This window comes from Balaenoptera physalus (assembly GCF_965194825.1).
Source record: "Balaenoptera physalus genome assembly, chromosome: 8".
NCBI classification, from domain to species: Eukaryota; Metazoa; Chordata; class Mammalia; order Artiodactyla; family Balaenopteridae; genus Balaenoptera; species Balaenoptera physalus.
The window spans coordinates 59,312,941-59,326,788 of record NC_138887.1 but is presented as its reverse complement, the minus strand read 5'-3'; the positions used below and the strand labels follow the sequence as shown (position 1 = coordinate 59,326,788).

The 13,848-nt window shown below is 35.2% G+C and overlaps 1 protein-coding gene across 12 annotated transcripts in view; it reads left to right on the top strand.

Annotated features, from left to right (window-relative positions):
* PHF14 (PHD finger protein 14) overlaps positions 1–13,848 on the top strand; it is a 198,173-nt gene that overhangs the window by 141,871 nt on the left and 42,454 nt on the right. For 3 of the 12 annotated variants that reach the window (XM_082471725.1, XM_082471722.1, XM_082471728.1), the window contains one exon: positions 5,604–5,651. The exons of the other annotated variants lie outside the window; for them this stretch is intronic. In XM_082471725.1, the coding sequence (XP_082327851.1) occupies positions 5,604–5,651 (48 nt within the window). The remainder of the gene's footprint in view (positions 1–5,603; positions 5,652–13,848) is intronic. 12 annotated transcript variants of the gene reach the window in all.

Below are 13,848 nucleotides of genomic sequence, written 5' to 3'. Positions count from 1 at the left end.
CTTTTTTCTAGGGTGTACTTGATATGGATCTCAACATCTTCTGTGTACTGAAACACCCCAAATGAAGATAACTTCTTTTGGCATGGTTAAATGAACAGGTATTACTATAAATATTTCTTTTAAAAGGACATCATCCAAGTGATATATATTCACAGGTGCCACTGAGAATTTAAATACACATCATATATTTTACAGTGACTGTGCCAGTTATGATTCTAGCTTTTCATCCCTGTTCACGTTCTGTTTTGTGAAAAGCCAAAAGGTGTACCTGACAGGTCATTGTCTGAATACTACAAGATGAGCTATCTTAGCTTGGAGACCTCCATTTGGTTCACTCTTACTTGATCTTTCTAGTATAGTACTCTTTTTGAGTGGTAATAAGTTGACTTCATATGCATAAAAATCTCATCTAAATTCTTCTGGAAGATTTTCTGACACTACAATTGCATGACACACCAGCTCAGGCAAGTGTGGTACTTTTTGATAATCAGTTGTATTAGAAATCCCTGAGTAGGGAAGTATGATTTTTTTAAATTTTTGTTCTATTTTTCCAATTTTTTTTGCATTGAGCAGCTAGAATTCTGTAACTGAAATGCTTGCGTCAAATGACATATATAAATATTTACTATCGAGTAAAATAGTCATTGAGAATTTTGCCTCTTTAAAAACTGAACAGAACAATCTCTCCAAGGAGTATCTTGCCACAATACATTAAACAAGCACATTTAATTGAACCTGGTGATACTGGAAATTAAATGTCTGAGTTTTATGTATTATGAAGATTTATGAAAAAATAAAATTAAAATGAATTATCCTTTAAAGTTCTTTTAAATTTGAATCGTATAACTGACCCATAAAAAAGGACTTTTTAATATTTTAACTATTCATTTGACCTCTGGGATTTTATCTGGCATTAGGTTAGATTTTAAGTTTCCAAATTTAGCACAGTTGACAGATAAGTCATTTCCAGGTAAAACTTATACCACTTAACTGTCTTAATTCAGTATTCCTCTAGGACTTGTGTGACATTAGAGGTTATAACAATATGTTTTATCAAGCTTTACTGAGTTTTTTGATTTGCCTTTTTACTGATACAGTTATGTAAAGTCTGGAGAAAAGTTGTTTATACAGTATCCTAAATTAGAATCCCATAGGAAAATCTTTGGTAGTTTGTAGACTTACTAAAAGTCTGAGAATTAAAACTGTGGTGTGGTTATCCTTGATGATGGCTATAGTTAAATATTTAAACTTGAGATTTCATCTTTGCTAGTGTGTGGAATAAAGCCCAAACACTTCCAGGTGATCTTGTACCTTATCCTAGGCCAAGTCTGGCTGTTGCTGGTTACTCTAGCATTTTTCCTGGCAGGCAAAATTGTTTGTATAAATGTCTTTTAAGTCTTAATTTCTAATAGAGTGCTGTACTTTGAGACTAGTAACAGTGTTTTGTGAATTCAGTAAAAAGTTATAGCCATTAGCAATTCTACTAACTATAGATGCTACTGTGCTTTAAAAAAAAAAAGTGTTATTTGTTTAAATTGAACGTTTATGAACTGAACTGAACTTTTTATTTGTCATTATTGCCTGCTCAAAAAAGTTGTTTACTTGATTGTCCTAGACATGTTTCTGAACCCTGTCTATAGGTAATATTTTCACCAAGTCGCAATTTTCAACAAAACAGATTGTTTATGGTTATTCTTTATAACAGAATTGGAATCTACACTGATCTGTTAGTTTTTTAACCTAGGGTAATTTTCATGGGGACTGTACAATACACATTAAGCACACTGGTATACTGCAATAAGTCATGGTCAGGTATTCCTTAAGAATCTTTTCAAAAACAGGATTTCTTTCCTCCAGATAAAATTTGTTAGTGTTTATGACGTCCATTTTTATATATCTCAGCATATTTATAGAGAAAGAAAATGATTAGAACCTCTAAAATTGTACAGATGTTTTCTGTATTAATATTTTGAAAAATTGGAAAGACTGCATCATCTTTTAAGTTACGCTTTCTACAAACTGGGAAAACCAAGCCATTTTCTAATTCAGATGGCATGTGGGCTTGATGTGTTTACATAGCGTGCTGTAAACCATGCTGTGGAATACCATATGATGAGAAACTGAATCATAACTGAGATAAATAATCAAAGTACCGTAGGGTGCCATATATAGGACTACCTTTTAGAGCTCACTAATAACTTCATACTATCCTTTGGTTTAAAAAATTTATCTTTTTATTTTTATTTTGGAGAAAAAGTTACCTACTAAAAATCTGATGGCTAAGCTGAAGGATATTTCATTACAGCTTTTAAAAAGTTAATAAGAATATTTTTACCTTATTAACCCAACATTTGACATACTAATTTTGGGTTATATAATATACCAAGAAGGAATGTAGAATATATTATTTATGTAAGCATATTATTTTAGTATTCATATGTAATGTGAGTGTGAGAGACATTGTTCATTGCAGAGATGGTCTTAGTTGAATTAAGTGAGCCCATTCCCAGAGTTGTGAAAGTAACACCTGAATGATAGGAATGACTTAAATCCTAGCTTCAAAAAACAGAGTGAGAGTTCATGTATTCTAGATGTAGATACAGTTAGATAGTTACTTCTAATTTTAACATTTAGTTTTACTATTTCATCATTTTGTAGAATTACTTCTCTTAAAAAATTGTCTTTCTGACCTATGTATTGTGGTTTAAGAAGTACCCTTTTGCTAAAACTTAGACTTCTTTAAATCTAAGCTAAGAAAATTAAAAGTATGAACTCAGTTAATGAAATTGAGTTCGGAAATCAAATATATTTAAGCATTCTAGTCTTGATTTTCTGATAGAATCTTATCAAGGTTAATAAGAAACTACAGATTAGGAGTTAGTGTGTTATGCTATGTTACATTTTAAGACACTCAGTTTTTGACATCTCTCAAATTAGGATGTGTATCTATAAGTAGTTTATTTCTTTGTGATAATATTTCTTTTTTCCATAAAAATTTGCCATTAAATTTATGGAGGCATTTATCTGAGGCATTGTTGAGTAAGAATATTGAGTAATTTAAAATGCACAGAAAGTCAAAGTATGCAGTGTGATGTAGAGGAAAGAGCTTTATAAGCTTTGAAAAAGAAGCAAACTGAGTTCAGATATTAACCATTTACAATGTTTGTGACTTTCAGCAAGTTGCTTCACTTCAGTGAGTGTCAGGTTACTCATTTGTGAAAGGTTTAATGGCAATATTTAGAATAATAGAGGCACTCAGTAAATGACACATCTTCTTATTCTTAAAAATAAGCAATCATTGGGCTTCCCTGGTGGCACAGTGGTTAAGAATCTGCCTGCCAATGCAGGGGACACGGGTTCGAGCCCTGGCCCGGGAAGATCCCACATGCGGCGGCAGAGCAACTAAGCCCGCGGGCCACAACTACTGAAGCCCGCGCGCCTAGAGCCTGTGCTTCGCAACAAGAGAAGCCATGACAATGAGAAGCCCGCGCAATGCAACAAAGAGTAGCCCCCCATTCACCGCAACAAGAGAAAGCCCATGCGCAACAACGAAGACACAACACAGACAAAAAAAATACAAAAACAAATAAATAAATAAATTTTAAAAATAAATAAGCAATAATTTTAGCCACAGAGAGAAGAGTTCAAAATCAGTGGTAATGTTCTGATTTTTCAAATGTAAAAAAATGTTTTTTAAAAGGAATCTGAAGAACAGTTTTCTGTGTTTTATTTTTTATCTTCACACATACCAAGTAAAAATCTTTCTTGTCTCTTTTCAGAGTTTCACACTAAATAGAGTAAGGTCATGTCTAACTTTTTCATTCATGAAAAGGTCCATTTGTTTTAATTTCTTGCTAGAGTTTAAGAGGCATTGAAAGCTATTTTTATAATTAATCTATTTTTAAACTAAGGCACTTATAGCTCTCCAAACTTTTAAAATTATATACTATTCTATAAGGTATTTCTTCTAAATTTATTGTATAACATTAGCAAATCGTTGGTATTTTTTATATTGATGGCAATGACTGTTTCGCATTAAATATAGAATTATGGTGCTCTGTGAATCGCACTCATCATATACTAATGTGTTTATTTTGTAAGTAGAAGGAATGATATTTAGAAAGTAAAGGTTTACTATTATATTTAAACCACTGGCTCTACCAAGTATTGAATAATAGGAAAAGACATAACTGATACAGGCAAAAGTTCCCTTTTAGGGAAACTTGTTTTTAACTGAAGACATATTTTAATAGGTGAAGAAATATCAAAGAAATTTCCCATAGACAGGAGGGGTATTATTTCTGTGTCAAGGTCATGAAAACTATAAACTTGAAACTGAAATGAAAATAAAAAGTTAATAAAATTTAAAAGTAATGAACCACGAAGGACAGCTTTGAGATAACTTATGAATTCACTTTGTCAACGTGTATACAGTTTTTGATAACATAAGATTCATCAAGCCTAACGAATAGCTTTTAGAGAACAGGCATATATATCAGCAACACATCCTTTTATTGTATAAACGTTTGAATACTTTTAAGGATGGAAGTGTGGGAAGTTACGGGCTAGCACTTTTACATTCCTGTGGAATCTGGAAATTAAGGTAATTAGCTCTTAGGGCATACTGTGTAAATACATTTAGAATGTCATAAAATGATTATGTGTCTTCAGTATGTCTTACAAGCATTTGTGCCAAGAGAAATCCTCATTCTTAAGTAAATAAGGAAATTTGTACTCATTCTCAGGTGCTACTAATGTCTTTCTTTTAAAAATGTAGAATCTCAATATGTGCTTTATATGTAAGAGTTAAAGGGCAGTGATTTATACATGTAAATTCTTTAGAACCCTATCTTTAAACCCCATACCTCTCTCTCTCTGCCACCTGCTCTCTTGATTCCCAGTGGAAGAAACCATTAAAAATATACTTCCTTAATCATAGCATGTAAATTTCTCTATTTGTTTATCTTTATGTTACTTTAAAAGTGGAATATCCCTTTCTGAGAATATCAAATACGCTGTTCTTAACATATTTTCTGCTGGTAAAATGCTAAGTAAGGCAGATTATAAGACTGTGGTTCACACTATCCTCCCACTGCCCCATAGCCCCAGCTTAGTCCAGTCCTGTTCTATGTTAAATTGTTAGCTTCAGTTCTTATTTTGACAGGACCGTATGAACTACCTTTAACTAACTTTAATAGGTTAGGTGAACACCACTTTATTTCTTCTTATGCTTTATCAAAAAAATTTTTTTGATCTTCTGATTTACATCATAGTTTGAGATTTTCATCACTTGTCAATCTACATAGCCCAAATTTCGGTGATTTCTCCTCAAAGTATAGTCTACAAACCTCCTGCACTAGGATCGTCCAGAGTAGTTCTGTTAAGTAGGCAGTTTGGAAGGCCCATGAAGATCTGCTAAATCAGTATCTCTGGAATGGTTCCCAGGAATAAGCATTATTATAAGCACCACAGGTGATAATTATGCTTATTAACATTAAAGAATCACTTCTTTGACCCTAATCTCTGTTAAATTCCTTACACATAGTTTTGTCTCTAACTGAAGTATTCACTTATTGTAACTACAGAATATCATTCACTTTCAGACTTTACTCTTCTCTAAGAGGACTTTCAACCCCACAGGCAGGTTCAAGGTAGGTTGATGACATCTGATTCAGGTTCAGTACCATAGCATTTCTGGATTGCTAATATCCTATATTCCCTTTCTTCTTTCCAAGTTCTGGAATTGTCCAGCAACAGCTCAAGGATCTTCTCTGAGCTATAGATTCAGTTTGTCCCCATCAATCTTCCTCAGTTACTCAGCTTCATCTTTTTTCTGCTTCTGTGTGGCTGTTGATACTGTTGGTAACGTCTTCCTTTTTATAAACTCCTTCCTTGCCTTCATTGAACCTGTTCTCTTCCTGGTTTTCTCCCTTCTTAGCAGACCTTTTTTTTTTTTGGTCTTTTTGATAAGCTTCTTTGGCCTGTTTTCAGTCTCTTCTCACTCTGCAGGTGACAGCATCCGTACCCGCTCACTACCCTACCAGTTTTGCTACAGGAAAACCTGGGACTTAAGATTTAATGATCCATCTACTTTCTCTGAGTTCATGTTCATCAAGAGAGAGACTTTCTGCCTTTTAAAATATTATCCTTTAATCTAATAATTAAGACATAATGTAGTGATAAATTTACTAATAAGTTTTAGTTGGCCATTTCCACTATCTAATAGTCTCCTTTTATTATAAAGCTTAAATAGTATTTGCTTAACTAGGAGAGTACATTACAACTTGATCTCCAAGGGACATATTAGTGTGGAGATATGATTAAATTAGTATAACTGAGGTGTCAGACTCTATTTGAGTTTTGTTTAAAGCTAGAGAGTAATAATTCAGAATAGCAAATTTTTAGTGTAATAAAACTAATATCCTTTATATTAAATATTGCTTTAAAAAATGCTTCTTACTCTTTTTTTCTCCTTTTTTCTTTTCTCTGACTCTACTTTTCTGGAGAAATTTGAAGTCAGAAAAAAATTACATACATTACGTGTGTGTTTTTTAATTTCTTAGAAATGGAATACATGGTTATTGTAGAATATTTGGAAAATTTTAAATACATAAAGAAAAATATTTAAAATTACCTGCAGTTATAGCACCTAAATGTATTTATATTTCTGCTCATATTTTAGTGGTATATTCTATCTCAACCTACTCTCTAAAAATTGCAATTATATTATACATTCTGTTACATACTTTTTTTTCATATAACTGCATTATATGACAGTTTTCCATAGTGTTAAATACTCTTTTCTAATGAGATTTTTAAGTACTATACAATATTCTTTTGCTCAGATATACTCTCAGTGTAATTTCTGGGTCAAAAAAATGAACATTTAAAAAATAAGAAAGTACCCTACTCATCTCAGGTGGCCTTGGCCTGCAGCAGCGGCTTGAAGCAGGATTTTGGTTCCCAGACAGAGATTGAAGTCAAGCCACGGCAGTGAGAGTGCTGAATCCTAGCCACGAGACCAGTGGCCAGGGACCAGGCCCTGGCGCATCAACTGTGTAGAAATGAATTTCCACATAGAGTTGGAAAGTAGTGAAGCAAGTAAAGTGTTTATTAGGAGGAAAAAAGGTACGTGTGGATAGACACATGGATGGGCTCAGAGGGAGTGAGTCGCGCCCTCATGGTAGTTTGAATCACTTTTATGGGGCATTTCTTCTGGGTTTCCTTTGGCCAATCATGTTGATTTGCCTGGTTCTGAGTCCGTATTTGGTATATGTCAGGAACCTCCCATGTGTGCATGCACATCTCTTAGCCAAGATGGATTCCAGTGAAGAGGCCTATGGGTAGCCTGACATCACTTCCTATGAGGTGACGCCCCCTCCCTTTAGACCTTTGAGGAGCCTTTCTGCACATGTATAGTTGGGAAGGTCTCCTTGACTTCGAGAATGAGGAATATGTGGTCTTTTATCTGTTATCTGGGCAGGGCTCAGCTCTTCTCTCGCTCCTGCTGTTTTGGAGTATCTGTCCACAGGGGAGAAACTCCAGCTGTTCAGACTGGGGCCCATCTGTCTCCTGCCTCACTACTAGTAAAAATATTAGTAATTAACATTTATTGAGTACCTCTATGTGCCTAGCATTATCTAAGCACTTAAAATGTATAATCTCGTTTAATCCTCACCATAGTCTTTATGGTAGTTACTGTTTTTCATCTCTCTGTGGATTAAGAAAAATGAGGTTCAAAGAAGTTCAACATTACACAGCTAGTAAGTGGTACAACAGTGATTCAAACCCATATCTGCCTGATTCAAGAGCCTGTATTTTAGAAACTTTTCATATATTGAAATAGGTATTCTCTTATTCCTTGTTGCAAGAGCTTCTCAAATTAGATTTTGTCCTGAAGCCATTTTAGATGTTCATCATGTAGAAACTCAGATAATTTTTCTATTATAAATAAACACTGTAGTAATAGGAAAAGGAAAAATACTTTTATTGTTAAGTGGGATCTATTTTGGTCTTTTTAATAAATAGGAGACTAAAGCCTGGAGGTAATTCTTAAATGAATTGATTAAGGATGGTCCTACTGTAAGGTATTAAAAGATAGACTATAACTCCTCAAGGCCCTTTCTTTATAAAGTTCAGTGAAGTATGTGTCTGTGCTTAGGGAGCTGCTGCTTGACAACATAGATGATTTATGTGGACCCAGCAGAATCTAATCTGTTGCACTTGGAGGGAGGTGAGGGAAAGGGATCTAGAAGTGAATTTTTTTTTTTTAATTAGGTATTAAGCATTGTATTTTAGCTGAGCCAAATATTACTGTCTAATGTTTGTCATGAGTTGTGAAGCTTTGAAAACCTGTACTGTAAAAAGAAACTAAAACCAACCATATTCAGTCTCTTTGCAAAGATAGTTTAAGAATATTCTGATTTGTGCAGTGTCAGCCACTTTATGTATAAACTGGAAGATTTTGTATATTTTTTTCAGTATTAGCATTATTTTGCAGTAAAAAATCCTCTTATTCAAAAATAATGCCTTGTCTAGCAATGGATCAAATACTAATTATCATGCAGTTTAGATTCATTTGGGTTAGTTCTTTTGTTAATTCTTTTGTTTGTTAACCAAAGAGTATGAAATTATTACCTCACCTATAAAAAAGTTAAAAAATGTTTCCCTCCTCCTTGACAGATAAAGATCCATATATGTAACTGTTTTTATTCTACTGTATTTCCACCTGTGACCTAGCTCAGCCATCTACGTTCTTTTGTGATTTCAGACTTCTACAAATTATTTTAGCTAGCTTTAATATATTATTCTCTTTTTTCCTCTGGACCATATTCATATGCTAAATTTAAACTCTGGTCACCTAAGATGTAATCTATTTTAATGTTTTCTCTGAAGGTTTCTTAAAGGTTTATGTTGTAGTGTTATATCGTCATTGAAGTTAAGTTGGTTTTTTGTTAAATGTACCTTCAGTAATGGCTACAAATGATTATCGGCTTCGCTGGTTTGAAAACTCTTTAAAGTATGCTTATAGAGGTTAAATTTTTTAAGAATCACTTTGAAAAGTTCAAACTTCATCAAAGCATTTTATCAGTTCACTTCTGTGTTCCTGAGGGACTGGAGTATTTTCTCAGCCTCTAAAGACAAATGGTATTCTGTAAATTCTGTTTCTAAAATCAGTTTTTTAAATGTAGATTAGCAGATATTTGTGAACCAGATCCAAAGCATAGATATATAGTCTAAAGCAAGTCATGAACATGGGATGTTTCAGCATTATTTTCTTATTTTAATGCAGTGGTTTCAACATACACATACCAACAAAAAATCATTACTTAATAACTCAATTCAAACTTTATTCCAGCATCCAGTCATTAGTTTAGTTATCATTAATCAATTTTTCCCCACTTCATGTCATCTTAGGATTGTGAATGAAGTAGATATTTTTAGAAAACTTCCTTTTTTCTTTTAAAGAAAGCAAAGTGGTATATAATTTAGACATTTTCCTACCCTTTCCCTGTGACATTTAATGACAATGTGGAAGCTTTAACCTGTTTACAGCATAAATACTATATTAAGTACCATCTTATCCTCCATTTCTTTTTTTTTTTTTTTAATATTTTCAGGCTTTTTTTTTTTAATTAATTAATTAATTTATTTATTTATTTTTGGCTGTGTTGGGCCTTCGTTTCTGTGCGAGGGTTTTCTCCAGCTGTGGCGAGCAGGGGCCACTCTTCATCGCGGTGCGCGGGCCTCTCACTGTCACGGCCTCTCCCGTTGCGGAGCACAGGCTCCAGACGCGCAGGCTCAGTAGTTGTGGCTCACGGGCTTAGTTGCTCCGCGGCATGTGGGATCTTCCCAGACCAGGGCTCGAACCCGTGTCCCTTGCATTGGCAGGCAGATTCTTAACCACTGTGCCACCAGGGAAGCCCCCTCCATTTCTTTTTGAGTGCTTCTTTTTGAGTTCTACTACTCATGAATCTAATATTTTCTGTGAGATAAACTTTCTTTCTTCATGATTTAGCTGTTCCCAAATCCCCAAATTTTCTCCTTTCCTACTCTTTCTCCCCTCCTCATTTTTCCCAGACTTAATGAAAGCAGCATTTGGAAACATGACATTCTGTATATTTATCAAGTGTATTTGTGTTCCTTCATCAGTAAAAAGCTTCCCTATGGGCTTCCCTGGTGGCGCAGTGGTTGAGAATCTGCCTGCCAATGCAGGGGACACGGGTTCGAGCCCTGGTCTGGGAAGATCCCACATGCCACGGAGCAACTAGGCCTGTGAGCCACAATTACTGAGCCTGCGCATCCGGAGCCTATGCTCCGCAACAAGAGAGGCCGCGATAATGAGAGGCCCGTGCACCGCGATGAAGAGTGGCCCCCACTTGCCACAACTAGAGAAAGCCCTCGCACAGAAACGAAGACCCAACACAGCCATAAATAAATAATAAAACTTTCTTCCTTTAAAAAAAAAAAAAAAAAAAAAAAGCTTCCCTAAGATAGGAACCTTCCTAATAGGGCCAAATACAATCAGTTGCCTTTTTTTTAAACTCACCATGGCAATTTGAGGGGGAAAAAAAATCCTGCAGTCTGAAACTGACACCTTTAAACAAAATTAATTTAAATAAAAGGATACAATAGAAATGGTCTTATCTGTTCTCTATATTAAATGCTTTAAGGACTATCCAGATTACTGTTTTTTTAATAAGCTTTATTTCTTTCTTTCTTTGACTGTGCCGGGTCTTAGTTGCACATGGACACAGATCCTTAGTTGCGGCACGCAAGATCCTTAGTCGCGGCACACAGGATCTTTTAGCTGTGGCATGCGGGCTCATAATTGTGGAAGAGACCACATGCCAGATCTACTTCCCTGACCAGGGATCTAACCTGGGCCCCCCTGCATTGGGAGCACGGAGTCTTAACCGCTGGACCACCAGGGAAGTCCCAGACTACTATTTTAAAAAGACTAATTTTCCTTTTTTATTCCGATCAAAGTAAATTTTGTTCCTGAATTCAAGACAAGGTGCACATAGAAAGCAACTTAATTCTTTCATCCCTGTGCCTTTAAACAGCTCTGATGGATTTTCTTTTTTCGAGTGACTCATGGGTTTTCCAGTCTTCTGAGGTATTAATAGTCTTCTTTTTCAATATCAAAAATCTAGTCCAATTTAATATCAAGGTTTCAGTCTCTCAACCAGTTCAAAGCTTCTCCTCTCACCAGCTCAGACCTGCTTCAAACTGGGAAATCTGTAGTTTGGAAGGGGCACATACTGGAGTTTGACTCTTGTCCCTGTTTCCTTTTGTGGGTTTTTAGTGATTTCTCATTGCAAGCGCTTTCCTACCTGCTGCTCCCTTGAAGTGAGAGATGTGTTCTATTGTGGGTTGCCTATAACTCATTATCTGAACCTAAGTCCCTCTTGGCTCCTCTCTGATCGGCGTCACCCCACTCCCACTAGGCTGTCCTCTTTGGCCTAGATCCCTTTCTAGACAACAGAGTCTTGCTCTCTTTCACGTGTCTTTCTCATTGGTCTTAAGGTAAGCACATGCAACCCCTTGCCCTGTAAGCTCAGAAGAGCAGTCATTCCTCCTGCATCTTTGCTGCTCAACTACATAGATGCATCACCAGCTCAACTCTGTGTCCCTCAAAACTCCTAGAGGACAAGTTCTCTGAGTACTCTTCAGAAGCCTCTCCAACCAGTCTCTGTGTCCCTGAAACTCCTAGGGGACAAACACTTTGAATACTTTTCAGAAAGACTCTCTTATATAGGGACTTCCTCTAGAGTACCTCTTTTAAAGAAATCCTCTCCAATCTCACCTTTCCTCATTCTTCAGGCTTCTTTCTCCTTTGATGAATTACCAGACCAATTTTTGTGTGTGTGAGGCTTTGAAGAAAATATTTTCTGAAGTATTTTATCAGTGTATATCTTTTAAAAATGAAATTTTAGACTGTTTATGAGAGGTAGAATGTCACCTACCCAATAGTCCTTTACTGTGAAAATGTCAAATACCCAATCATCGTGACTCAGATCATCATCTTTTTTCTTAGTTCTTCCACTTTTTCGGATACTTTCCACCAGTTCCTCAAGACTCCAGGACATCATCTTTTTTCTGATTTTACCTCCCTCCCCCTTTTTAAGCTATGATTTGGCACTTTAATGGATACTTTTAAAAAACATTAGAGCCCTCTATTATAATTCCTCAACTTTCTCTGGATCCACTGTGTTGTTTCATCTCAATTTTTTTTTTTTCCTTCTGACTAGAAATAACTGGAGGAATTCATGGACTTAGGTTCACTACAAATTTTATGCCTCCTAAGTTAAACCAAGCCTCATTGCTGTCTTTTATGAGCTCCTGGATCAGATTTCTTAGAGCAGTTACTTCAGATATTTGCCACATACCTCAACATACCTCAAGTCTCAGTTGTATTTACAGCACCCTCGTTTTTTGTAGATGACTCTCTTCACTGAGAAAAAAGGGGTCATATGCTTATCTTATCTCCTCCCAACCTTAGAAATAGTCCTTGTTACTTTTCCTACTTCAACCTTTGTTACTTTCAAAATACCTCCATCTCATTTCTTTTCTCAGAAGAAACAAAAAAATGTCACTTACTTTTGTTATTTATTCCCAAAATCTTTCTCTTCAGAATCTAAATTTCTATTCTCATTAAGCCCTCCTACAGAGTTTTCCAAATTGGTCTTTTTGAAAGATCACTTTTCACATGTTCTTCCAGGTTAGAAAACTCAAAGAAGGAGCTCTTCATTGTCCACTACTATAAGACAGACATCAGAGTTTTATCCCTGACTTTCAAGGCCATCTATAATCTGGCCCCATGCTAATATTCCAGATAGGTCTTCCTCTGTCTCTGTCTCTCTCTCTCCCTGCCTCCCTCCTTCCTTTCCTCTCCCTTTTACAGATATCATCAGGGTGTAATGCTTGTTTGTTTGTTTAATTGAATGTTCAGCTTAAATCCTAGTTTTCCCAGCAATCCGTAGGACTACACTAAAATTCTTTTGCATTTTGCTAGACTGTTCATTTGACATTTGGTAGATGTTTCTTTGTATTGTTATTCATCTTTTTATGTCTAGGCTCTTTTTACCAACTAGATTGCAAACTCTTATGCAGAAGAATATTTTTCATAATTCCTTGAAGACAAGGAACCTGAATGTTGCATGTAATTTTTTCAGAGATAGATTTAAAATTGCTCCTGGTAGTTCTTCACTGCTAGCCTGTTTCCTATTTGTTGTGATTGAAATTATTTTTTAAACTTTCATTTCGCTGAATGGCAGTAGAAGTGGTACAGCTTCTAGTTTTTGCCTTAGATGCCCAAGGCTGTTTGTTGAACAACAGATGGATGTCTGAAACATAAATTTCTGCCAGCCATGACCCAAATATGCAGAAAAGACCTACAATAAGAGACATAAGAGAATATCTATTCAGCAAGTTTAAAATAATATCCTTTCTTAGAATTGTTTCTGTCTAGATCAGTCAGAATTTCTGTTAACATTTAAAAGTACCTATTGATTATAGTAAATTTCCTTGGAATAGAGATATAGTTTTAAATTAAAAAGAAACTGTCTCCTCCAGAATGAAGAACACTGGGGTTGTCTAAGAGTTTAAAACTAATCTGAAAGAAAATGTCTATTTCATATTTTGTACACAGCATTTGATAAGAAACATAATATTTGATAAGAAACAGTAACTTTTATTTATACAGATATTTTCTTTGTCTTGATGGACCTACCAATATAATCTGCAATAGGAACCTCATTTTACTGAAAAAAATCTGTGTAGTATTCAAAAGGTATGCCACATACTCTACTAGGTGCTTGAGATATACTAAAGTAATCAGACATA